This window comes from Coregonus lavaretus (assembly GCF_964263955.1).
Source record: "Coregonus lavaretus genome assembly, chromosome: 1".
Lineage (NCBI taxonomy): Eukaryota > Metazoa > Chordata > Actinopteri > Salmoniformes > Salmonidae > Coregonus > Coregonus lavaretus.
The window spans coordinates 71,343,901-71,368,966 of record NC_139988.1 but is presented as its reverse complement, the minus strand read 5'-3'; the positions used below and the strand labels follow the sequence as shown (position 1 = coordinate 71,368,966).

General features: G+C 42.5%; 1 protein-coding gene and 1 pseudogene across 2 annotated transcripts in view; both read left to right on the top strand.

The window, feature by feature from the left end:
• LOC311133914 (band 3 anion exchange protein-like) overlaps nt 1–13,916 on the top strand; it is a 40,196-nt pseudogene extending 26,280 nt beyond the window's left edge. The window contains exons 6-19 of the transcript in view: nt 3,382–3,451; nt 3,623–3,665; nt 4,097–4,281; nt 4,604–4,814; nt 5,106–5,322; nt 5,546–5,742; nt 6,434–6,628; nt 6,925–7,173; nt 7,538–7,627; nt 7,935–8,101; nt 8,554–8,795; nt 12,667–12,836; nt 13,237–13,410; nt 13,836–13,916. The product of the transcript in view is annotated as a band 3 anion exchange protein-like (transcript). The remainder of the gene's footprint in view (nt 1–3,381; nt 3,452–3,622; nt 3,666–4,096; nt 4,282–4,603; nt 4,815–5,105; nt 5,323–5,545; nt 5,743–6,433; nt 6,629–6,924; nt 7,174–7,537; nt 7,628–7,934; nt 8,102–8,553; nt 8,796–12,666; nt 12,837–13,236; nt 13,411–13,835) is intronic.
• Nucleotides 13,917–20,518: 6,602 nt separating this feature from the next.
• Nucleotides 20,519–25,066, top strand: part of LOC311128125 (nucleolar transcription factor 1-like) — a 28,781-nt gene continuing 24,233 nt past the window's right edge. Inside the window, exons 1-4 of the mRNA XM_084160101.1 lie at nt 20,519–20,914; nt 21,514–21,686; nt 22,159–22,242; nt 24,584–24,739. Coding sequence (XP_084016227.1) covers nt 20,866–20,914; nt 21,514–21,686; nt 22,159–22,242; nt 24,584–24,739 — 462 coding nt within the window. The 5' untranslated portion in view covers nt 20,519–20,865. The remainder of the gene's footprint in view (nt 20,915–21,513; nt 21,687–22,158; nt 22,243–24,583; nt 24,740–25,066) is intronic.

Below are 25,066 nucleotides of genomic sequence, written 5' to 3'. Positions count from 1 at the left end.
TCCTATTTTGTTGCATTACAACCTGTCATTTAAATGTATTTTTATTTGGATTTCATGTAATGGACATACACAAAATAGTCCAAATTAGGGAAGTCAAATGAAAAAAATTCTAAAAAATAAATAACGGAAAAGTGGTGCGGCATTTGTATTCACCCCCTTGGCTATGAAGCCTCTAAATAAGATCTGGTGCAACCAATTACCTTCAGAAGTCACATAATTAGTTAAATAAAGTCCACCGTGTGCAATCTAAGTGTCACATGATCTGTCACATGATCTCAGTATATTTACACCTGTTCTGAAAGGCCCAAGAGTCTGCAAGGGGCACCACCAAGCAAGCAGCACCATGAAGACCATGGAGCTCTCCAAACAGGTCAGGGACAAAGTTGTGGAGAAGTACAGATCAGGGTTGGGTTATAAAAGAATATCTGAAACTTTGAACATCCCACGGAGCACCATTAAATCCATTATTAAAAAATGGAAAGAACATGGCACCACAACAAACCTGCCAAGAGAGGGCCGCCCACCAAAACTCACGGACCAAGCAAGGAGGGCATTAATCAGAGAGGCAACAAAGAGACAAGAGATAACCCTGAAGGAGCTGCAAAGCTCCACAGCGGAGATTGGAGTATCTGTCCATACGACAACTTTAAGCCGTACACTCCACAGAGCTGGGCTTTACGAAAGAGTGGGCAGAAAAAAGCCATTGCTTAAAGGCATGTGGGAGACTCCCCAAACATATGTAAAAATGTACTCTGGTCAGAGCTTTTTGGCCATCAAGGAAAACACTATGTCTGGCACAAACCCAACACCTCTCATCACCCCGAGAACACCATCCCCACAGTGAAGCATGGTGGTGGCAGCATCATGCTGTGGGGATGTTTTTCATCGACAGGGACTGGGAAACTGGTCAGAATTGAAGGAATGATGGATGGCGCTAAATACAGGGAAATTCTTGAGGGAAACCTGTTTCAGTCTTCCAGAGACTTGAGACTGGGACGGAGGTTCACCTTCCAGCAGGACATTGACCCTAAGCATACTGCTAAAGCAACACTTGAGTGGTTTAAGGGGAAACATTTCAATGTCTTGGAATGGCCTAGTTAAAGCCCAGACCTCAATCCAATTGAGAATCTGTGGTATGACTTAAAGATTGCTGTACACCAGCGGAACCCATCCAACTTGAAGGAGCTGGAGCAGGTTTTCCTACTTACAAAGCATGTAGAGGTCTGTAATTTGTATCATAGGTACACTTCAACTGTGAGAGACGGAATCTAAAACAAAAATCCAGAAAATGACATTGTATGATTTTTAAGTAATTAATTTGCATTTTATTGCATGACATAAGTATTTGATCACCTACCAACCAGTAAGAATTCCGGCTCTCACAGACCTGTTAGTTTTTCTTTAAGAAGCCCTCCTGTTCTCCACTCATTACCTGTATTAACTGCACCTGTTTGAACTCGTTACCTGTATAAAAGACACCTGTCCACACACTCAATCAAACAGACTCCAACCTCTCCACAATGGCCAAGACCAGAGAGCTGTGTAAGGACATCAGGGATAAAATTGTAGACCTGCACAAGGCTGGGATGGGCTACAGGACAATAGGCAAGCAGCTTGGTGAGAAGGCAACAACTGTTGGCGCAATCATTAGAAAATGGAAGAAGTTCAAGATGACGGTCAATCACCCTCGGTCTGGGGCTCCATGCAAGATCTCACCTCGTGGGGCATCAATGATCATGAGGAAGGTGAAGGATCAGCCCAGAACTACACGGCAGGACCTGGTCAATGACCTGAAGAGAGCTGGGACCACAGTCTCAAAGAAAACCATTAGTAACACACTACGCCGTCATGGATTAAAATCCTGCAGCGCATGCAAGGTCCCCCTGCTCAAGCCAGCGCATGTCCAGGCCCGTCTGAAGTTTGCCAATGACCATCTGGATGATCCAGAGGAGGAATGGGAGAAGGTCATGTGGTCTGATGAGACAAAAATAGAGCTTTTTGGTCTAAACTCCACTCGCCGTGTTGGAGGAAGAAGAAGGATGAGTACAACCCCAAGAACACCATCCCAACCGTGAAGCATGGAGGTGGAAACATCATTCTTTGGGGATGCTTTTCTGCAAAGGGGACAGGACGACTGCACCGTATTGAGGGGAGGATGGATGGGGCCATGTATCACGAGATCTTGGCCAACAACCTCCTTCCCTCAGTAAGAGCATTGAAGATGGGTCGTGGCTGGGTCTTCCAGCATGACAACGACCCAAAACACACAGCCAGGGCAACTTAGGAGTGGCTCCGTAAGAAGCATCTCAAGGTCCTGGAGTGGCCTAGCCAGTCTCCAGACCTGAACACAATAGAAAATCTTTGGAGGGAGCTGAAAGTCTGTATTGCCCAGCGACAGCCCCGAAACCTGAAGGATCTGGAGAAGGTCTGTATGGAGGAGTGGGCCAAAATCCCTGCTGCAGTGTGTGCAAACCTGGTCAAGACCTACAGGAAACGTATGATCTCTGTAATTGCAAACAAAGGTTTCTGTAACAAATATTAAGTTCTGCTTTTCTGATGTATCAAATACTTATGTCATGCAATAAAATGCAAATTAATTACTTAAAAATCATACAATGTGATTTTCTAGATTCCGTCTCTCACAGTTGAAGTGTACCTATGATAAAATTACAGACCTCTACATGCTTTGTAAGTAGGAAAACCTGCAAAATCGGCAGTGTATCAAATACTTGTTCTCCCCACTGTATATGGCGGGTGATCAGGGTACATTCATTCCGCCGATTCTGTTGCAAAACGTTTTTTAAACAGAAGCAAACGGAACAAAACGTGGAGGACATACCTGAGTTTGTCCAACAGAAACTCTCGTTTTAGTTTTCTGCAACAGTTTGGACTAATGATTACACTGTCTGTCACCTTGATTACTCCAATTTGTCTCTCGACCGGTGCACCCACATTATAAACTTTCATTTGTAGGTTAGGTTGTAGCAACCTCATGATGGGTATAGGGCAAATTCTAGTATCATGTAGTAGCCTAAACCTATTGATGTTACATTGAGCTAAGTGAATGGAATATGAATGACAGTCATCCAATATGCAGTAGTAGAAATAAGGCCATACTCATAAAAAAAAATCTTCCTCCTTAATCTTAAACGCCACCGACCGCCACTGTTAGGGACAGACCAGGGGCCTGTTAAACCAGTTGAGTATATGTCTGGTCGTAACTCTACAACTGACTTAGAATGCGGACCTAAGAATTATACCTGTTACATTACCTAGGCATAAGCCTTTCTATGAGCTATACATACAGTACATGAATACATATACATCTATATGGTTCTGAGACAAACTGTTAATAAATATAAGGTGTGATTCTCTCCCCAGGCAAACTGCAGGAGATAGCCAACCCTTGATCGGGGGGACTGAGATGCAGACCTTTTCTGTCAAAGAGAGGGTACGTCACCCTGTCCTGTAATGTGTCATTCAGTCAGCAGTCACCCAAAACAGTAATAGATCAACAATACCAACATTTAAAAACACACAAATTAAATGTAAATGTGTTCAAACAGCCATTTCAGATCATTGATTTTACTACATACTATAAACATCACGTTTCTTCCCTCAGAGAGATGCAACTGACACTGTAGAGGCCTCTATGGTGCTTGTTGGTAAGTGCAAATCTGAATTGGTTATCAGTACTGTGTGTGTGTGTGTGTGTGTGTGTGTGTGTGTGTGTGTGTGTGTGTGTGTGTGTGTGTGTGTGTGTGTGTGTGTGTGTGTGTGTGTGTGTGTGTGTGTGCGCATCTTCATGCCTGTGCACGTGTGCATGTGTATGTATACGCATACCTCACAGGAGGTTGGTGGCACCTTAATTGGGGAGGATGGCTCATAATAATGTCTGGAATGGAGGGAATTGAATGGTATAAAACACATGGAAACCATACTGTATGTTTGATGAGTTCGATACCATTCCATTGATTCCGTTCCAGCCATTACTATAAGCCCGTCCTCCCCAATTAAGGTGCCACCAACATCCTGTGTCATACCTATGTATGCTTATGTTTGTTTGTGTGTGTGTGTGTGTGTGTGTGTGTACCAGGAGCTCTGGACTTCCTGGAGAGGCCAACGGTGGCGTTTGTGCGTCTGAAGGAGGCTCTTGTTCTGGATTCGGCCCTGGAGGCCCCAGTGCCAGTCCGCTTCGTCTTTATCCTGGTGGGCCCCACCAAGAGTGACATGGACTACCACGAGACCGGCCGCGCAATGGCAGCACTCATGGCCGACAAAGTGAGTTAGCGAATTAAAAGGTCCAATGAAAGAGCAGGAAGTGGAGAAGAGCTAAACTGTACAGGAAATGAGAGCACGTAAACAGGAAATGGTCATCATAAAAAAAGAGATTCATGACACATTTTGTAACCAGTATCAGTACATGTTTGTAAGATATGGTTGTTTCTAGGACTACAACCATGATACACTCTCCATTTAGGAGAAATGCAAAACAATTTCTCCATTGAGCATGTTTATTATTCCAGGACTAGGCTTATCTAGTGTCTGGGAACTTTTTCACATCCCCATTTCTTTGCCCTCTCTTCTTTTCCCTCCATCCCAGGTGTTCAACCAGGCGGTGTTCCAGGCGCAAGGCGAGCGAGAGCTGACGGACGCGGTGGCTGACTTCATGGACTGCAGCATTGTGATCCCTCCCACGGAGATCCAGGATGGGGCAATGCTCCAGTCCATCATCGGCTTCCAGAAGAAACTGCTGCAGGAGAGGCTCGGCCCCTCCGGCCCCATGTTGCGTCTGGTCATGAATCCACGCAAACGTGGGTGGAGGCTCATTGACATATTCTACAATAATACAATAGAATATAATAAAATAAAATAGCATCAATACATGAGCATACACATACATAAGTGTTACAAAAACCCACTTTCATCTACAGCACCTGTTTTGTAGTTGGTTGATGGAGGTCTCCCTCTGTTAAAAAATCTCTCAAAACATAACCTTTCCCCCAAAAAATGGAACATATCAGCATTCCTCCCTTATTTAAATATGTTTTATTAGAAGTATATTCCAAACCTTCCCAGCTTAGCTATACCTAATATTTTCCTAGTTTCCAAACCATCTGGGCCTCCTCCTGAGGATCCTCTGGTCCGTACGGGTCGGCCGTTCGGCGGGATGATACGAGATGCGAAGAGACGCTACCAGCACTATGTGAGTGACTTCACCGATGCCCTCAACGCTCAAGTTCTCGCCGCTGTCATCTTTATCTACTTCGCCGCCCTGTCCCCTGCCGTCACCTTCGGAGGACTGCTAGGTAAGTACTGTGTGTGTTGAGTGTGTGTGTTGAGTGTGCGTGCGTGCTTGCTTACGTGTTCGCATGTATGTGTGTGTGTGTGTATATATGTGTGTTCGTGTTATCTATGTGTCAGAGTGAGCCTGTCAGGTGTGCCAGATGGGTGTGGTTTGTACTTTAGGGACTATTCCATTGGGCTAGGCAAGCTCAATCAAACGCAGCTAAAATATTTGAAAGAAAACAAATACTATTCAAACCCATGTCTGTAACGCCATAACCTCTCCTTTCCCACTCCCCTACTTCAGCTGATAAGGTGGACAACATGATGGGTGTGTCTGAGCTCCTGGTCTCCACCTGTGTCCAGGGGGTCATTTTCTGCTGCATCGCAGCCCAGCCTGTCCTGGTCATTGGCTTCTCAGGCCCACTGCTCGTGTTTGAGGAGGCCTTCTTTGCCGTGAGTGATTCCTCTAGTAACGCAACACCTGCAAAATGGCTGAGGAGCTATGGCTCTCTATATTTGATTGACAAAAAATGGATATTCCATCGTGCATGCAATGATGCATCTTATTGAAGTGTTTTTGTTAGTGTGTTTTTTTCTTTCTGTTATGTTTGTGGTGTCATATGTGTTTCATCATATTTAATTAAATGTATGATGAATGGTAAATGATCATATGAGAATGCTAAAGATATTAGTCCAGGCAATATGTGCCACATTTGAGGTGATATGTTAACTTTTTCATTAAAGTATGAAACTTGGTACACTTGTACAGTTTGGGGCCCTGAACATTTTCAAATATGGAGCCAGGTGGTTGTGGCGGAATAGCAAAATGGCCACCATGGCTGCCTGGAGTGGTTTTTGATTGTAAACATAGGGGTAGACATAATATTTCCATGTTATTATGTTTGGTTGAGGAGATATGACGTAAAATACATAGGAATGGAAAATGGCTGCCACAGCCGTCATGAGATGTTTTTGCGATGGATCCATATCTGAAAATGTTCAGGGCTCCAAACTGTACAAGTTTCATGTTTTTATGAAAAAGTTCACATAATTTTCACATATCGCCTTGACTATTTGTAGAATACCACTAAATATCACTGACCACTGGCAATAACCTGGAGTCATTCCATTCCATCCCATTCAGTTCTGTAAGTCTCAGGACATTGAGTACATTGTGGGGCGTGTGTGGGTGGGCGTGTGGCTGGTGGTCATCGTGGTGGTCATCGTGGCGTTCGAGGGAAGTTTCTTGGTCCGCTTCATCTCCCGCTTCACCCAGGAGATCTTCTCCATCCTCATCTCCCTCATCTTCATCTACGAGACCTTCTCCAAGCTGGGCAGGGTATACATCACCATCCCACCTCTGTCCATCCTGTTACATAACACTACTCAACTGTCATTAATGTTACATTTATTCAGTCTACTGTCATTATTGTTCCATTACATTACTCCACTGTCATTAGCGTTACATTACGTTATTCCACTGTCATTACTGTTACATTACTCCACTGTCTCCAATCCTCTTGCTCTCTCTCAACTTTATTTCAATATCAATTACTGGTATCTGACTCGAAGGACCGGATAAATAAATAATTGTTTTAGCTCAAAAACAGGAATTCATCCAATCGCTGTCTGTAGATTTTCAAGGCCCACCCATTGATCCTGAACTACGACCACCTCAACAACACGGTGGAGGACCCATGGCACCCAGTGGTGATGCACAACTACCTGTATGACAACAGCACGGGCAACACCACCACCACAGTCAACATCCTGGACCGGGCCTACCCCAACACGGCCCTGCTCTCCATGTGCCTCATGTTTGGATGCTTCTTCATCGCCTTCTTCCTGCGCCAGTTCAAGAATGGGACCTTCCTACCTGGAAAGGTAATGATATGAATTAATTAATGATTTCTATTCAACAATTTAATGTACATTTAAAGTGGCCTCAGCCATGTGAATACAACAATGCATATATTGAGGATAAAGTCAACAGACTCATTTCCATTGTCAACAGACTCATTTCCATTGTAACATGATTTCATTTCAATAGGGCTTGCATCTTTAGTTTTAACAACTTTTTTTACATCCTCATCCCCTCTCACATTGGGGAACAATAAAGTTCAACTCAATGAAATTATTCAAGTTCTATAAGCACTTTAAATTATAAGACAGGGGACTCGGCACTAGCCTAGGAGCCAGTCAGATACACTTGTCAAGCTTTGTTGTTATGTGTTTGTCTGCCTTTCAGATCCGGCGCTTGATTGGGGACTTTGGGGTGCCCATTGCTATTTTCTTAATGTGTGTTGTGGACATCAACATAGAGGATGCCTACACCCAGGTTAGTCCTTGCTAGCCTGGTCTCAGATATGTTTGTGCTCTTTCCAACTCCATTGCTCTGTCATTGTCGGATCAAACATGTTCGCATGGTGGCACATACAGACTGGCACTCAGGCTAAGTCCTTAAGTCTATGACTGCAGGCGTTCTGGAAATTTTCAACCCTACGTTCAACTAAAGTATCAATTCACTTTGTTATAGAATAAACTTGTAGTGTGAGTTGAGCATAATAAACGTAACTTACCTGATGTAGGAATAGATCAAATGAATTAAAAGTTGGCCACCCTAACTGGTGTCTTTCCCTGGTTAGAAACTGGTGGTGCCCAAGGGTCTGACGGTGTCAAACCCCGCTGCCAGAGGTTGGCTCATCAACCCGTTTGGCGAACACAAGGCTTTCCCCGTGTGGGTGATGTTCGCTTGCTGTGTGCCCGCTTGTCTCGTCTTCATCCTCATCTTCCTCGAGTCCCAGATCACCACGTGAGTGACAGCTGTCAATCAGTAATCAGGCCATTTACAAAGTTTACAGTTTAAAATCAGTCCATTTACAAAATCAGTCTATTTCACTTGTAAGTCCTGCCATTTACAAGTGAAATGATGAAATTGTGTGATTGTGAAATAAATAATTGGATAGAAATTACATTTACAAAGGTAACTGAGATATGAAATAATAATTTCTTGTGGAAAACATACTCAGACAGCAATATGCTTGTATCTCCACTTTGCCCTCAGAAAGGCTACCATAGGTTGTAGGTGCTAGGTTTTTTTTCTGGACAGGGTTTTGTAATGATGGCCCTGTCCAAAACCCCTAATCCCCATCTCCTAGAAACTTGTTTCTAAGGATTGTTTCTGGACAAGGCCATCGATACACGACCCTTACCCCTAATACTTACCCTTACCCATAACCTAACCTATATTGTTTTCCTTGTCAGTCTGATTGTGAGTAAGCCGGAGAGGAAGATGGTCAAGGGATCCGGCTTCCATCTGGACCTTCTCATCCTGGTGGGCATGGGCGGGTTTGGTGCCATGTTTGGTGTGCCGTGGCTGAGTGCCGCCACCGTGCGTTCGGTTACCCACGCCAACGCCCTCACTGTCATGAGCAAGGGGCCCAAGCCGGAGATCGAGAAGGTTGTGGAGCAGAGGGTCAGTGGGATTCTGGTGGCTCTACTCGTCGGTGAGTGACCTCACTACTTGATCACAGTGCTGGAAAAAGTACCCAATTGTCATACTTGAGTAAAAGTAAAGATACCTTAATAGAAAATGACTCAAGTAAAAGTGAAAGTCACCCAGTAAAATACTACTTCAGTAAAAGTCTAAAAGTATATGGTTTTAAATATACTTAAGTATCAAAAGTAAAAGTATAAATCATTTCAAATTCCTTACATTAAGCAAACCCGATGGCACCATTATTTATTTATTTTTTACTTATGGATAGCCAGGGGCACACTCCAACACTCAAACATCACCTACAAACTAAGCATGTGTGTTTAGTGAGTCCGTCAGATCAGAGGCAGTACGGATGACCAGGGATGTTCTCTTGATAAGTGCGTGAATTGGACCATTTTCCTGTCCTGCTAAGCATTCAAAATGTAACAAGCACTTTTGGGTGTCAGGGAAAATGTATGGAGTAAAAAGTACATTATTTTCTTTAGGAATGTAGTGAAAAGAAAGTTAAAGTTGTCAATAATATAAATAGTAAAGTAGAGTACAGATACCCAAAAAAAAATACTTAAGTAGTACTTTAAAGTATTTTGACTTAAATACTTTACACCACTGCTTGATCAGTCAATTCTTATTCGTATATGGAAAAAAAATACATTTCAAATATATGTTTTTATACATCTTTTAGGATACATGTGAAATATTTTTATTTTATTGATTTTTTTAACCACCTTTTTCTCCCCAATTTTGTGATATCCAATTGCGGTCCAATTACGATCTTGTCTCATCACTGCAACTCCCCAATGGGCTCGGGAGAGGTGAAGGTCGAGTCATGCGTCCTCCGAAACATGACCCGCCAAGCCGCACTTCTTAACACACGTTCGCTTAACCCGGAAGCCAGCTGCACCAATGTGTTATTCTACTATGTAGAAAATAGTAAAAAGAAAGAAAAACCCTTGAATGAGTAGGTGTTCTAAAACTTTTGACCGATAGTGTATCTTTTTATTAAAATGTATGGTAAAAAAAAATTAAAAGGCCAAATCATATTGTAACGAAATGGTGACTGTCCTAACAATGAAACTTTAAAGATGCACTATGCAGGAATCGCTCCACCATTTCCTGGTCGCTAAAATTCTAATCGTTTGCCTAATTTCAGTTTATGTGACAAAACAAGCAAGTATAGTGTAGAGAACCATTGTACCATCTAAACCAATGTGAAATATATTTTCCATAACAAACGTATTTTTAAATGTTTGAAGCTGGTGTACAAAACCGAAAGTAAAAGACGCAAAAACTAAACTTAAGAACGGGAAACATAGAAATAGCGCTCATGGAACAGATCTACCGCTTCTTAGACTTGCTTTCAATGAGAATGACAGATCTACACTAAACAATAATATAAACACAACATGCAACAATTCCAATGATTTTACTGAGATACAGTTCATATAAGGAAATCAGTCAATTGAAATAAATTCATTAGACCCTAATCTATGGATTTCACATTACTGGGAATAAAGATATGTATCTGTTGGTCACAGATACCTTAGAAAGAAGGTAGGGGCATCGATCAGAAAACCAGTAAGTATCTGGTGTGACCATCATTTGCCTCATGTAGCGCGATACATCTCCTTCGCATAGAGTTGATCAAGCTGTTGATTGTGGCCTGTAGAATGTTGTCCCACTCCTCTTCAATGGCTGTGCGAAATTGCTGGACATTATCGGGAACTGGAACAAGCTGTCGTACACGTCGATCCAGAGCATCCCAAACATGCTCAATGGGTGACATGTCTGGTGAGTATACAGGCCATGGAAGAACTGTGTAAAGATCCTTGTGACATGGGGCCATGCATTATCATGCTGAAACATGACGTGATGGTAGTGGATGAATGGCACGACAATGGGCCTCAGGATCTCGTCACGGTATCTCTATGCATTCAAATTGCCATCGATAAAATGCAGTTGTGTTCATTGTCCATAGCTTATGCCTGTCCATACCATAATCCCACTGCCATGATAGGGCACTCTGTTCACAACGTTGACATCAGCAAACCGCTCGCCCACATGACGCCATACACACTACGCTGTCTGCCATCTGCCCGATACAGATGAAACTGGGATTCATCCGTGAACAGCACACTTCTCCAGTGTGCCAGTGGCCATCAAAGGTGAGTATTTGCCCATTGAAGTCAGGTTACAACGCCGAACTGCAGTCATATCAAGACCATGGAGAGGACGACGAGCACGCAGATGAGCTTCCCTGAGACGGTTTCTGGCAGTTTGTGCAAAATGTGTCCGTTGTGCAAACCCACAGTTTCATTTGCAGTCCGGGTGGCTGGTCTTAGACGATCCCGCAGGTGAAGAAGCCGGATGTGGAGGTCCTGGGCTGGCGTGGTTACACGTGGTCTGCGGTTGTGAGGCCGGTTGGACGTACTGCCAAATTCTATAAAACGATGTTGGAGGCAGCTTATGGTAGAGAAATTAACATTAAATTCTCTGGCAACAGCTCTGGTAAAGTAATTTTCTCTGATGAATCCCCTTTCCGATTGTTTGGGGCATCCGGAAAAAAGCTTGACCGGAGAAGACAAGGTGAGCGCTACCATCAGTCCTGTGTCATGCCAACAGTAAAGCATCCTGAAACCATTCATGTGTGGGGTTGCTTCTCAGCCAATGGAGTGGGCTCACTCACAATTTTGCCGAAGAACACAGCCATGAATAAAGAATGGTACCAACACATCCTCCGAGAGCAACTTCTCCCAACCATCCAAGAACAGTTTGGTGACGAACAATGCCTTTTCCAGCATGATGGAGCACCTTGCCATAAGGCAAAAGTGATAACTAAGTGGCTTGGGGAACAAAACATCAACATTTTGGGTCCATGGCCAGGAAACTCCCCAAACCTTAATCCCATTGAGAACTTGTGGTCAATCCTCAAGAGGCGGGTGGACAAACAAAAACCCACAAATTCTGACAAACTCCAAGCATTGATTATGCAAGAATGGGCTGCTATCAGTCAGGATGTGGCCCAGAAGTTAATTGACAGCATGCCAGGGCGGATTGCACAGGTCTTGAAAAAGAAGGGTCAACACTGCAAATATATACCTTAATGTAATTGTCAATAAATGCTTTTGACACTTATGGAATGCTTGTAATTATACTTCAGTATACCATAGTAACATCTGACAAAAATATTTAAAAACACTGAAGCAGCAAACTTTGTGAAGACCATTACTTGTGTCATTCTCAAAACTTTTGACCACGACTGTACATGACCCCATGGGTACTTTTTCCACCACTGAAATTAGTAAACAATTTTCATACTTGAGTAAAAGTAAAGATACCTTAATAGAAAATGGCTCAAGTAAAACTACTTAAGTAGTGTTTTAAAGTATCTTTACTTAAGTACTTTACACCACTGACTAATTACAAAAAACTTGAGAAACATACACATAGGATATTGCCATAAACCAGAGGAGGCTGGTGGGAGGAGTTATAGAAGGACGGGCTCATTGTAATGGCTGGAATGGAATAATAGGAACAGAGTCAAACACATTGTTTCCATGGGTTTGATGTGTTTGGTACCATTCCGTTGATTCCATTCCAGCCATTACAATGAGTTCCTCCCTATAGCTCCTCCCACCAGCCTCCTCTGCCATAAACAATACACTAACTGTTCACTGTGTCCTTCTTGCAGTATTATTGTTAGATAGTGGCCCATTTTATACTGTAATATTGTTTTCCCTAGGTTAAAACAGATCTAGGATAATCTTCCCCTCCCCCAATCCTAACCATTAGTGGGGGAATGCAAAACTGACCCCATCAGTGTCTAGGGGCAACTTCACCCTTCACCTGTATTGACAAGGCTAATACCTGTCTGTATCCAGGTCTGTCCATTCTCATGGAGCCCATCCTGAAGATGATTCCGATGACGGCTCTGTTCGGGATCTTCCTCTACATGGGAATCACCTCGCTCAACGGGATCCAGTTGTGGGATCGCATTCTGCTCCTGCTCGTCCCCAAGAAATACCACCCCAACGAGCCCTACGCCACCAGGGTATATTAACAGACAGCAGATCCCTGACACAGTATGCCCACTGTGTGTCAGGGATCTGGGCAAAATGTGGCATATAATGTGACGTCTTTATGACACCATTTTCTGGTTATAAACCGTTTTTTGGTTGAGAAGATGTCATATAACCAGACTATATCCAACTGGACTCTTACAACCAGTTAAAGACATATTTTTTCATGACAAGATCAAGACGCCATGGGAAAGACGTCATATTTAGGTTATTATGTGTTAGTTTTTTTGGTCAGATTACAACCAGATAAAGGCGTCACGCTGTATGCCTCTGTATTCTTATGTATTGGCTAGGACTCCCTCAAAAAGGAGATGGTATAAGTAAATAAATAACAATCAGAATTCCCTTTCTCCTTATTCCTGCTTGCACTAGGTGTCAACGGGCAGGATGCACCTTTACACAGCCATCCAGGTGGTGTGTCTGGCAGTGCTGTGGATCGTCAAGTCCAGCCCCGCCTCCCTGGCCCTGCCCTTTGTTCTCATCCTCACTATCCCCCTCCGCATGGCCATGACCGGACGCTTCTTCACCGAACTGGAGATGAAATGTGTAAGTAGACATCAGGGTGTTGCGTGTGGTCCTATTATAAAGCTTGGTGCTGGTAATAGTAAGGTTGTGGGTTCGATTCCCGAAGGGGATCACATACACATACGAAAAAAGGAATGCACCCACTGTACTGCAAGTTGCTTTGAATAAAATAATCTACTAAGTGGTATATATTATTATTATCTGTACAATACAGAACAATACAGTACAATGCAGCATACCAACAGCCAACCTCACTCCCACCCTCATCTATACCATGCTGTTCATCATTGTGGGTTGATTCTTCATTTGAAATCAGTTCTTTCGAAGGCCTTTGTTTGGTTTGGTCTCATACACAAAGCTTCCAATGAGCACAACGTTTGTTGAGGTTGACATCGAATGAGATCGTTCCTTACTGTTATGTGTTTCCTTGTTCTGTTGTGTTTCAGTTGGACGCTGACGATGCCAAGGTGACATTCGAGGAGGAGCCTGGACAGGACATGTACAATGAAACTCAGATGCCATTGTAGACATCTGGACCTGCCATTTTGATCCAAAAGCCCTTTCTTTTATTTATCTGACATGACTGAAAGTGTTTTAATAGGGTTCTTGTTTTTGTCTATTACCGTATGAACTGACATATATATTTTTTGGAGTGTTTTTAAACCATCATGAAGCCCAAATAGTAGGCTTTACCTTTGACATGACCCTTAGATTTCAAATAGAAGTAATTGTCAGTAAAAGAAAATGATTTTTAAAGAGTTTAATATATCTGCTGTATATTTGCATATTTCGTTCAAGTCAAACATTCCTGCAGCCATAAATGTGTGTATTTATGCAGCAAACAGCTCTTCCGGCCATAGTAACACTTTGGCCTATGATAGTGTGTTAATTTCAAATTGCCATATTGACTTTCCACCTTTGTAAGGCTGTTTAACCTTTAAAAATGTTTTTACTTAGAACTATTATCTGCAAATATTGTACAAGAAGGCTTTATTCCATATAAGAATTATGTTTTGCACTTATCTGCCCACTATAATGGTATTTTTTAACAGTTGAGCTGAAAAGCAGACAGCTGTAGACTGAGGCCATATCAGTGTCAATATCTTTCACATTTTTGAATTACAAACCTACCATATGACTGAAGAAGCTACATCACTCAAAAGTGCCTTTCAAATAACTTTTAGGTATTGTTTTACGTATTGATATGAAGTACCATGGAGATGGGGAATGTTATTGATTTAAATATTGTATAACAGAGCTTTGAACAATAGAGATCGCGAGCTTGTAGTCCTAAAATATTGAAATGAGTTACCTCTGGTTCGTTTAGCCATTCCTATGGGGGAAATTTATGGGGAAAGAATGGGGTTTTGGGATAAATGCTGAAAAAAAGTCTGAGGAGATCTTACACGTTTTGATCTATGAGATAATATCAGTCAGTTAACATGACCTTTATGAATTATGAAGCCTTTATGTGCTTGTTCTGATTACATAAATGCTTCAAAATTGACGATAGTAGATGAAGATTATCTCATAGAACAAAACGTATAAGATCTCCTAAGACTGTGTTTACCACAGACCTTATTTTCAGCATTTATCCAAAAACCCTCGAAAAACCCCATTCATTTTCGCATAGGCTTTGGCAAACTAAATATGGCGGAGTTGGTGCCTACAGAAAGACACAATTACTACTGTTCTCTATATGTACATACATCAAAGCTAAAATCATAAATTAAAAATATATTTGAAGAGGGGATGGAGGGATGCATAGGGGTGTGTTTAATTGAACTTTTTATTGATAGGTCTGACAGTGTTTCTTTGTTGTTGTGATCTCTTCTCAACATCAATTAAATGCTTCTAAAAAATATATGGTGATTTCACTTTTTTTGTATTTGTCACTAATCGGTTGCCGTCGGTGAAGGCAACTTGCATTGGCGGAGTAGAGATGGAGTCCTTCGATGAAGCAAGAAAGAGATTTCACTGTGGAAAAGTTGAATATTTTCACAAGGAGTCGTTTAATTGGATTTCGGAGGAGGAATGGAGGGAAAAAGAGAGGAAGAAAAGGTTAAAGAGAATGAGGGAGGCAGAGGTAGAGTCTCAATCTGTTGAAGATTGCGGAAAAGAGGGAGGAGGTGTGTCAAACAAAGTGAGCCCTAAACCAGACCGAGTTCTGGAGGTGAAAGGGAAGTGAATGAGGGCGAGTTAAGTGAGGTGGAAAGTGTGGTGAAGACGGAGCCCGATCCATTTGGGTTTCAGGGTGGGTGGGAAAGGAGTTGGTTGCAGTTGAATCAGTTTGGAATTATGATATTTGTTTGTGTTTCTTCTACCCAGAGGGAGTGGGCGATCTGTGTCACGCAACTTGAGTCAAGATCTGTTTCTTGCTTTGGGCAGGGAAGTGTGCAGGAGGGCATGGGACAGAGGATTGTGTAGTTTTGGTGGATAAAGTTGTGTTAGTCAACTGTAGGGGTGCCCATGTTGCTGGGGATCGGAAGTGTCCGGTGCGAGACAGGCAGGTTGAGGTGGCCAGTCAGAGTAGTGCAGAAGGTGTAGTATGCTGAGGCAGTGAATAAAGTAGAGGAGGATGGGTCAAGGGTGAGGGATCCTGAAAGTCCCTGTGAGTAGTAGATCTGTGCCAGCACAGAGGGATAGGCCAACAAGTGAAATATGCTTCAATAAGGTTGGCTTCTTAGCATTCATAGCAATGATTATCAACTGTACCGTAGAAATTGAAAATAAATCACAGAAAATAGATGTTGTGGTGGGTATACAAGATTTTTGCGTATATTTGGGTGTACGAGATATGACTTCAGAAGAGTTACAGGGTGTGAGTTGAGTTGTGATGTCCTGTCCACCCAGCCCGTTGGCATGGTGCAGGAGCAGATAGGGTGAAAGTAGAGGAATGGGATAGTGGGTTTTTAATGTGTGTAGGTTTATTTGGAAGTGGATTTTTTTAATACACATATTTTCTGGTAGTTTTTTCCTTTTCCAATTTTTACTTAAAAAGTACAATGGATTTATATTATAGTCCAGTTGGTGGCGGTAATGCAACATATTGGATGCCAACCGCCGTTAAATCCCAAAGAAGAAGAAGAAGAACTACGAGAGAACCACGATGCAATGAAAGCAGGTTTTGTCTAGATGGAATACAGCTTTAGTCAAAATTGAGTTTTCGTAGCACGGTATAATTTTTTTCACACCAAATTAGGAGAATTAACGTAGCAGTTTACGATAATTAGGTTAAGGTTAGGGAAAGGGTTAACTAAAATGCAAAGAAATCTACTTTTGACATTTGACAAAAGCTGTATTCCATTTAGACATGACCATGATAACGGGAGAGTCTATATGGACACGCCTGGTGGCCAGAATTGATGACGGATGTCGTGCACCGAGAGTTGAGTGGGGAGTCTGGGGACGAACCGTTCTTATTGTGGTGCTTTCAAGACAACAGGGAAAACATTTAAAAAGTCAAAGTTGTCTTCATGTCGAAAGCCGGATCTCTAGAAAGATGCTGGAGTTCCCGACTTGAAATTCCGTGTTGGATGACAATTCAAAACGATTTTTCCCAGTCGGTGCTCGTTTTTCCCCGAGGTCCCAGTTGTCTTGAACGCACTGAAGTCGGAAGACAGACTTTTCGTGGGAAACGACCAATCAGATGAGAGTGTGATGACGCGCCCGATCAGTTTGCAGGGACAGACTAATAATTTATAAATACACTAGATGACTAATAGGAGGCGCTGTGTTGAAGCCACCGTGCCTCCATCTTGGCAATCCCCCCCTCCACATTTTATTATATTACAGACACCTAAATGCATACTTTTACAACAACAAAATACTTAAACACATGCAATTTTGTCCTTGAAACGTTTAATTGAAATACTGTAGAATTCAGTTCATTCCTATGGAGGACTGCTTTTACTGGGGAGTGCCAATATGGCCAACCGGTAGATTCAAATGGTCGTCACTAGTTACCACAGCCACAAAGTCATAAACCCCGCCTATTTCAATAATGTATCTTCTTAAAATCTTATTTTAAACCTAACTTTAAGCACACTGCTAACCTTATGCATAACCCTAACCTTTAAATTAAGACCAAAAATCACATTTTTGTATTCATACATTTTTACAATATTGACTATCTAGTGTATATATAAATCATTGGGACAAACGGATTCGTTTCAGTGTTGCCAATTTAGCGACATTGTCGCTATATTTACCGAGTTTTCAGACCCCTCTAGCGACACATTTTCAAAAAAGCGACTAGCGACAAATCTAGCAACTTTTTCTGGTGTTATTGGAGACTTTTGGAGACTGACGTGAAAGCACGTATCGTTCTTACTCTTCTCAACAAGCAGCGGGTGCTTTGTTACCCCGTCCCAAAGCACTCACAGGTGGCCCAGTCCTCGCGCAGCAGTCAGAGCAGGAGATGTTCACCCCTCCGCGTCCAGACTGCAAATGAATCGCGCATGCGGGAAGCCGCCGCTGGCTGATCCCGCCCTGGCTTACATTCAGGTCGGGATGTAAATGTAGGGTGTTCTTTACTCACTTTTTGTCTCTCCCACGACTCCTAGAGCGTCCATCACAATTACATGCACATGGCCAATTATGCAAATTAGGTGATGACGTCATTTAGCGACTTCTAGCGACTTTTAGGACAGCCAATAGCTACTTTCCTTACTGAGGAGTTGACAACACTGATTCGGTTCAGTCAGTTGAGTTTAGTCCGTTGACATATGAGCCCTATCTTGCTAGGAACTTCAGCAATCATTTTAAACTTGTCTGCCGAAGTTGGGACTTGGTTGTGTTCAGAATCATTCCGTTTTTATCGGACTACAAAAGCAATACATGTGCTTTTTAGCTGTCACCCTGGCCTGATTAGCAACACTATCTAGCTACTTCTCTCTTAGTTACTGTAGGACTAGGCCACATTTTTTAAAATAACTAACCTATCTGTGACAAGACGGCAACTCCGTATGCATCCGGTTTTCAGGGATACAACTCCATTACACTGGATTCACACCGGCTTGTCGTTACGTTAGCTAGCCTACATTGGCATGTCAAGGTGACATCCATATTTCTCCCAATTTTACAAGTTCTAACTAGCGCCATACTGCTGTTATCATAATATACCTAGCTGGGAAGGGCTCATCAGGACGTGGGACCAGCCGCTAGGGTAGGAGTCGGAGGAGTTGGTGAAGGAAGCGGGCAGCGCGCAAACTCAAACGAAACTGGAGTTTGAATCAGGAATGACGTCAGGCAATTGGGGATTATGTGGCGGACCAAATTTTTTCAGATGGAAGACGCAAGCCAAGATGTCGACACAAGTCCAGAGGATAGAATAGATGCCGGAGGGAGCAATGAATAGGTCAATGTGGACTGTGAGGCCGAGGATAGAGTAGACGCCGGAAGGGAAAGGAGGGGGAAAATTGAGTCCTTTGAGAAGGCAAGAAATAGATATTGGTCAGGAGAAATGCAGTATTATCATAAGGAGACGTATACTTGGATGAATGAGGAGGAATGAGGGGAAAAGAGAGGCAGAGGAAGTCTAAGAGAGAGAGGGAGGAAGACTGTGAGTTTGAGTGTAAAAAATGGCGGGAAAAAGGGAGAAGGTTTGTTAAAGAAGAGTGGTAGGAAATGTAAGCAAAGTGAGCTGAAGACAGGAATAGAAATGGAAGAGGGTGAAGTATTGGAGGTGGTAGGTATGGTGAAGTGCTCGGAGCCAGAGGCTTGCGCAGAGGGTCAGGATAAAGATGAGTCTGTGACAGTAGGAGTGAAGTTTGTGGAAAAAGTGGATCCTTGCCTTTTGGCTGATCTATTTGTGGTTTCAAGATGGGTGAAAAAAGCGTTGGGTATAGTGGAATCGGTGAGGGTAACCAGAAGTGGTCTAGTGATAATTGTTTGTGTTTCTGTTGGGCAGAGGGAGAAGGCGCTCAGAGTTAAACAAATGGGGGAAAGAATTGTGAATTGTTTCGCTCTTAAGAAAAGGGCGCCATTGAGAGGAGTGATTACTGGGGTAGCAGTAAATGTAAAAGTGGATCAACTGAAGGAGAAGATTCCCGATGTGTGTGATGCTCGTCGTTTGGTGCGACGTAAACAGGGTGGCGAGAGTGGGGAAACAGAAGAGTCATTGTCTGTTCTTTTGAGTTTTGCAGTTGAGTCTTTGCCGGATAAAGTGAAGTTAGGATATATAAGTTATCCTGTGCGAGCTTATGTGCAGAGTACATTACGATGTTACAGGTGTCAAACTTATGGGCATGTGGCAGCAGTATGTAGGAGGGAGATTCCAAGGTGTGAGAAGTGTGCAGAAGGGCATGAGACTAAGGAGTGTGAAGCAGTGGGGAAAGTGGTGGTATGTGCTAATTGTAGGGGTGGCCATGGGGCTGGGGATCAGACATGTCCAGTGTGAGAGAAGCAGGTTGAGGTTTCCAGGGTAAGAGTAGAGAAGAAGTTGTCATATGCGGAGGCAGTGAAGAAAGTAGAGGAAGAGGGGTAAAGGGGGGGAGTGGTGACAGTAGGAGATATATACCAGTACAGTGGGATAGGCAAGCCCCGTGTAGCTCAGTTGGTAGAGCATGGCGCTTGCAACGCCAGGGTTGTGGGTTCGATTCCCACGGGGGCCAGTATGAAAATGTATGCACTCACTAACTGTAAGTCGCTCTGGATAAGAGCGTCTGCTAAATGACTAAAATGTAAATGTCAATATATGTTTCAGTAAGATTGGGTTTTTAGCATTTATAGCAATGGTTATTAATTGTACTGCAGGGATGGAACGCAAATCGAAGAAAATTGAGGTTGTGGTGGCAGCTGAAGAGTTACAGGGAGTGTTAAGTGGTGATGTCCCATCATTTCAGGTTGAGGGCATGAGGTAGGAGTGAGTATATTTAAATAGTGGAGAAGGGTGGGGTTAATTATTAGTAGTAGTTTTGAAGTTGTGAGTGTAGTGTTAGATGGTAGGATATCTCTTTGCTTGTTTTATTTTATTTTTCAAGAAAAGATAAGGGAGTTATACTCCAGTCTAGTAGGTGGCGGTAATGCAACAAATTGGATGCCAACCGCCGTTAAACCTCATTGAAGAAGAAGAAAGCTCATCAGGACGACTCGACTGTCTGAACCGAATCCATTCATCTCGACTCCCAGTTTCAGCTGCGCGACACTACGTCATCAAGTTCGGCACCAGGCGTTTCCGTATAGTCTCTCCCAATTAAAATGCACAACTTTAGCTAGCTAGAAGTTAGCTGGGTATATCAGTCGTTTCTGAATTTGAAGTTGAGTATTTCATTTAGCTAAACATTATTGTGTGCACCAGCACCGTGAAAGGGGAACGTCTCACGTGCTTACAATGACCACACTGCTGAATTTTAAATAGCCATGTGGTTCTTTAGCAGCTAAACTAGCTAGCTAACGTTACCTACCTAGCCGGTAGTTGTGTTTCAGTATCATTCAAAGGGCTGTTACTCGTGCAAACATCGACACTTGTTTGTGATGGACTACACAGAGGATGAAGAAATGGAGACAAGTGATGAAGAGCAAGGTAGGTAATATGAAGGTTTTTTTCAAGACTTCGCTAACTATCCCCGGGGTGTGAAGTGACTTGACCAGCTGGTTGGGATCATTGGGCTGTGACTTTTGGATGAGTTCAAGCAACCCTTTTGTATGTAGCTCAAGCAACCCTTTTGTATGTAGCTCAATTAGGCATGATATCTTTGTTCACTGTAAGTTAGCTTGAAATTCAGTAAAGTTTTGCCTGTCACTCTGTCATTGCCCCCTGTCCTTCTATTCTATGGACTGTCTGTTTGTCTGACTAGTTGGTTGTCTGTTTGACTGATTGGTCGTCTGTCTGTCTACTTGTGGTTGTTCATCTGTCTGTATGTCTGTCTTTCTGTATATAGGGCTGTCTATTTGACTTGTCGATACATATGTCTGTCTGGTTGGTCGTCTGTTTGATTTCTTAGACATCTGTCTGACTGGTTGGTCATCTGTCTGGTTGGTTTGCTGTCTGACTGTCTGTCTATTCTTGTCTTTCTGGTTGGTTGGCCATCTGTCTCTCTGACCGCCTCTGTTCTGTGGATGTCTGTCTGTCTGTGTCTGATTGGCTGGTTGGTCTTCTGTATATCTGTCCTTTGGTTACAGCCTGGGGTAGGGAGGATCTGATAAAGCTCCTGCATGGTATCAAAGAAAACATCCCCAAAGGTGACACGAGTATATACACTAAAGGGGAGAGGACACTGGAGTGGGACAAGGTGGCTTTCCATCCCTACTCTCCACAGATGTGTCATCAGAAGTGGAAGGAGCTATCAATAAAGGTGGGTGACTTTTGGCCTAAAAATCCTAGCCTGGACCCAGATCTGTTTGTACTGTATAGCTGAGTTGGCTATACAGCACTAACAGATCTGGGACCAGGATAGGCAAATCCTCCTGAGACAGACAGCATTTAATCTGAGTTGGCTACCTTGCTATCCACTAAGTAAATGAGTTAGGCTACTCTTGTATGTTTGTTCTTGGTTCTCATGGAATATGAAATGTCATTCAAAATATTCATACATTGGTTCACGTGAACTTAGACATTACTATGTATATCTCTGTACTATCATTTACGTTTTAGTCATTTGGCAGACGCTCGTATCCAGAGCGACTTACAAATGTGAGTGTGTACATTTTCGCACTGGTCCCCCGTGGGAATCGAACCCACAACCCTGTCGTTGCAAGCGCCAAGCTCTACCAACTGAGCCACACGGGATACTGTCAAAATTTTATATCTCTGTGTTTCTCTCTAAGCTGCGCAAGATGCGTTCTCTAGCAGAGCTGGTCACTGAAGCTGAGGGTGCCTTTGAAAACCCTTTCCAGGGCCAGAACTGGAAGGTAAGTGAGAACTTGGTCTAACTCCTGTAAATGTCCCTCATGAACCTATAAAATGCTGCTTAAATTAATAGAGTAGACCAGGGGTCTCCAATCTTTCCTAGCATGAGAGCTACTTTTAAAAAATGAAACATGTCGCAAGCTACTAATTATTTTCTAGCTTTCAAATAGGCACGTTCTTCTCTTCTCCCCTGCAACTCTTCCCCGTCCTTAGTGTACAAGATAAAGTAGTGCACTATGTTTTCTGTCAATATACCAGGTAAACTAATGGTTAATAAACAACTAAGGGGGGCCCTATAAAATCCAAGATTTTTGTCTCCCAAATTCAGTTTAATATTTTCCCAAATTATGTTTTCTCAGTTGTATTTTTCCTGGTTTTAGATTAGTTTTTGTTTTTCACACTCAAAATTCCAATTGTTCATAGAGAAACAACAAAATTGGATGTTCTGAGTCCATGTCAATGCTAAACTCACATCAGAATACCCTTCTTTTTTTGGGGGGGGGGGGGGGGGGTCTGAAAGAAAACAAACAAATTCAGATTTTTTTGTCTAATTCCCCTTTAATTGTGCATCTTGTGAGTGAGGAATGTGTATCTAATGTGCTGGTCTAGCGATGGTTCTGTACTGCTGCTGCTCAATTCATGGAAAGTTTGCAAATTAATAGATACCAATTATATACTTACTCATGATATACTTCTGCCAGGTAAGCCTACTTTGCAGTTAACATTTAATTAGGTTTTGGGGAAAGTATTTCTGTCAACCGACAAGACGGTTATCACAAACGCACGCACCACACAGACAGACGGGCAATATTGCTGGAAATTAATTGGCAGATATTGTGTTATGTTTGGCTTTTTAAGCCAATAGTGGCTAACCAGGGGTGGGATAATGTCAATGTTGCGTTGAGGAAATAGTAGCTGGGAGCTTGCGGTGTCTGATACTTCAGAGATTTGTTTATGACAGTTTGTGGTGGAACATGTGAAAATTGCATGTAGTTTCAGAACTGTTTGGCGAGCTACTCATAGGTGGGCTGTGAGCTACTGGTAGCTCACGATCGACCTGTTGGAGACCCCTGGAGTAGACGTAGAAGCTTCCACCTGCTGTAGGCACTGGCTCAGGGAAATTCAACATGCCAACTGCCTGCCCTTAAACCAAGACACTAGCTAGTGTTTCATCAAATTGGCGACAGATTTTCATGTGAATATTCTAAAATCTGCTTAAAACAATATGCACATTTTCCCACCAGAGATGTTTCCATCAAACGGACCAAATGCAGATCAAAGGAAGTGCGTGTTGACGTAGTGCACATAAAATAACTTTTGCGGTTAAATTCCCATGTTCCGAATGAAAAATACAAGTTAAATGGGTTTCCATCGCATTTTTGAAAAGCTACTGATGGTTTTGTGACAAAAACTGTTGCGTTATATATAGCAAATGTACACACTCAGGTCTTGTCATGTCCACTCTAGCCAACAGCTCGAAGATACAGTGCGGGTAGGCAACCTACATGATGAGATTATTATTGACAAGAGCAAGATAATTTGTATTTGTCAACCGGCAGCCAAGCATCGATCATCATGTCACTAGAATAAGACCACAATTTCTCGCACATACATTTTACAGACAAAAAAGATCCCACCATGTCGAACGAACAAATTGTCTGTCCACATTTATAAAATTGTACCGGCATTTCCTGTTTCCATCAGCCCGGTCCTGACTTTTTTCATGCGTCAGGTAATTGGTTCGATGGAAACCTGGTTAGTGATGCAGAATATTTAGTCATTTTGCTGTAAGATGTGTGTAATTTGGACTTTTGCACAAATCATGCATTGAATTTTAAGAGAAAAACAGGGATCTCAAGTTAGGATTCAAAAGTATAAGTTATAGTCAAGTGGCAAACTGATAATTTTTTTAGTTATTGTCCATTACTTGTTACAGTGAGGATTTGCTTGTAGATGTACTCCAGCTATGTTTGAACTGTTCCTGTTGGAAAAACAATATCCCAAGTATAAATACAGTAATGTACACACACTTAAGGGTAAAACAAATATGTTTTGAGCAAATAGAGTTTTTTAGACACAAGCGCAAACTTCATGGAGTAGGCCATTCAAGGAGTTGGTCTGATGGTGCCATCTGATGTCATCGGCCTCCCCCATGCTTGACGAACAATAGAGGAGCAATCGAGTACAAAAGAGGAAAGGCCCACCCCCCCACACTTGTGCCATGTCAGAGATGTGCCTTTTGTAAAGTAAATCAGGTGGTAAATGAGCTGAAAAGGAGACTGGAGTAGGACTTTAAGAGAGGATGCTTTACGTAATGGAAAAATCTGCTCTGTTCTTTTGCAGATACACCCTGACTTCCCAAGGAGACCTAACCCGCCAAACAGCATCTTCTCCAAAGAGAACTTTAAAAGGTTTGAGAAGCAGCAGCCTGAGATGATGGCCTCTGAGCTCTTTACGTTCATCAATGAGAAGTATAGTGAGCTCCCAGAGCACAAGAAGGTGAGTCAGTGTGTGAAGTGCTTTTTATAGTCATAATGGCAATGATCTCCCATTTTCAAGTTGCTATAGCACGATTTATTTATCCTCGATTTCTTTGGTTTGAGTTAGTCTAAGTGTTATGATGAGTTTCTAGGATATCAAGTAATCAAGGATGTAAGAATATACTTAGACACTTTTGATAGGGAGTTCATATTAGATATTTAATATGGTAACATGGTTAGTTATAACAGAAGGACAGAGCTTTGCCTCTACCATCTCCCTAACTCCAGAACAATGATCCACTCTCTCTATATATACACTCTGTTACAAGTCTCTCCACAAACATCT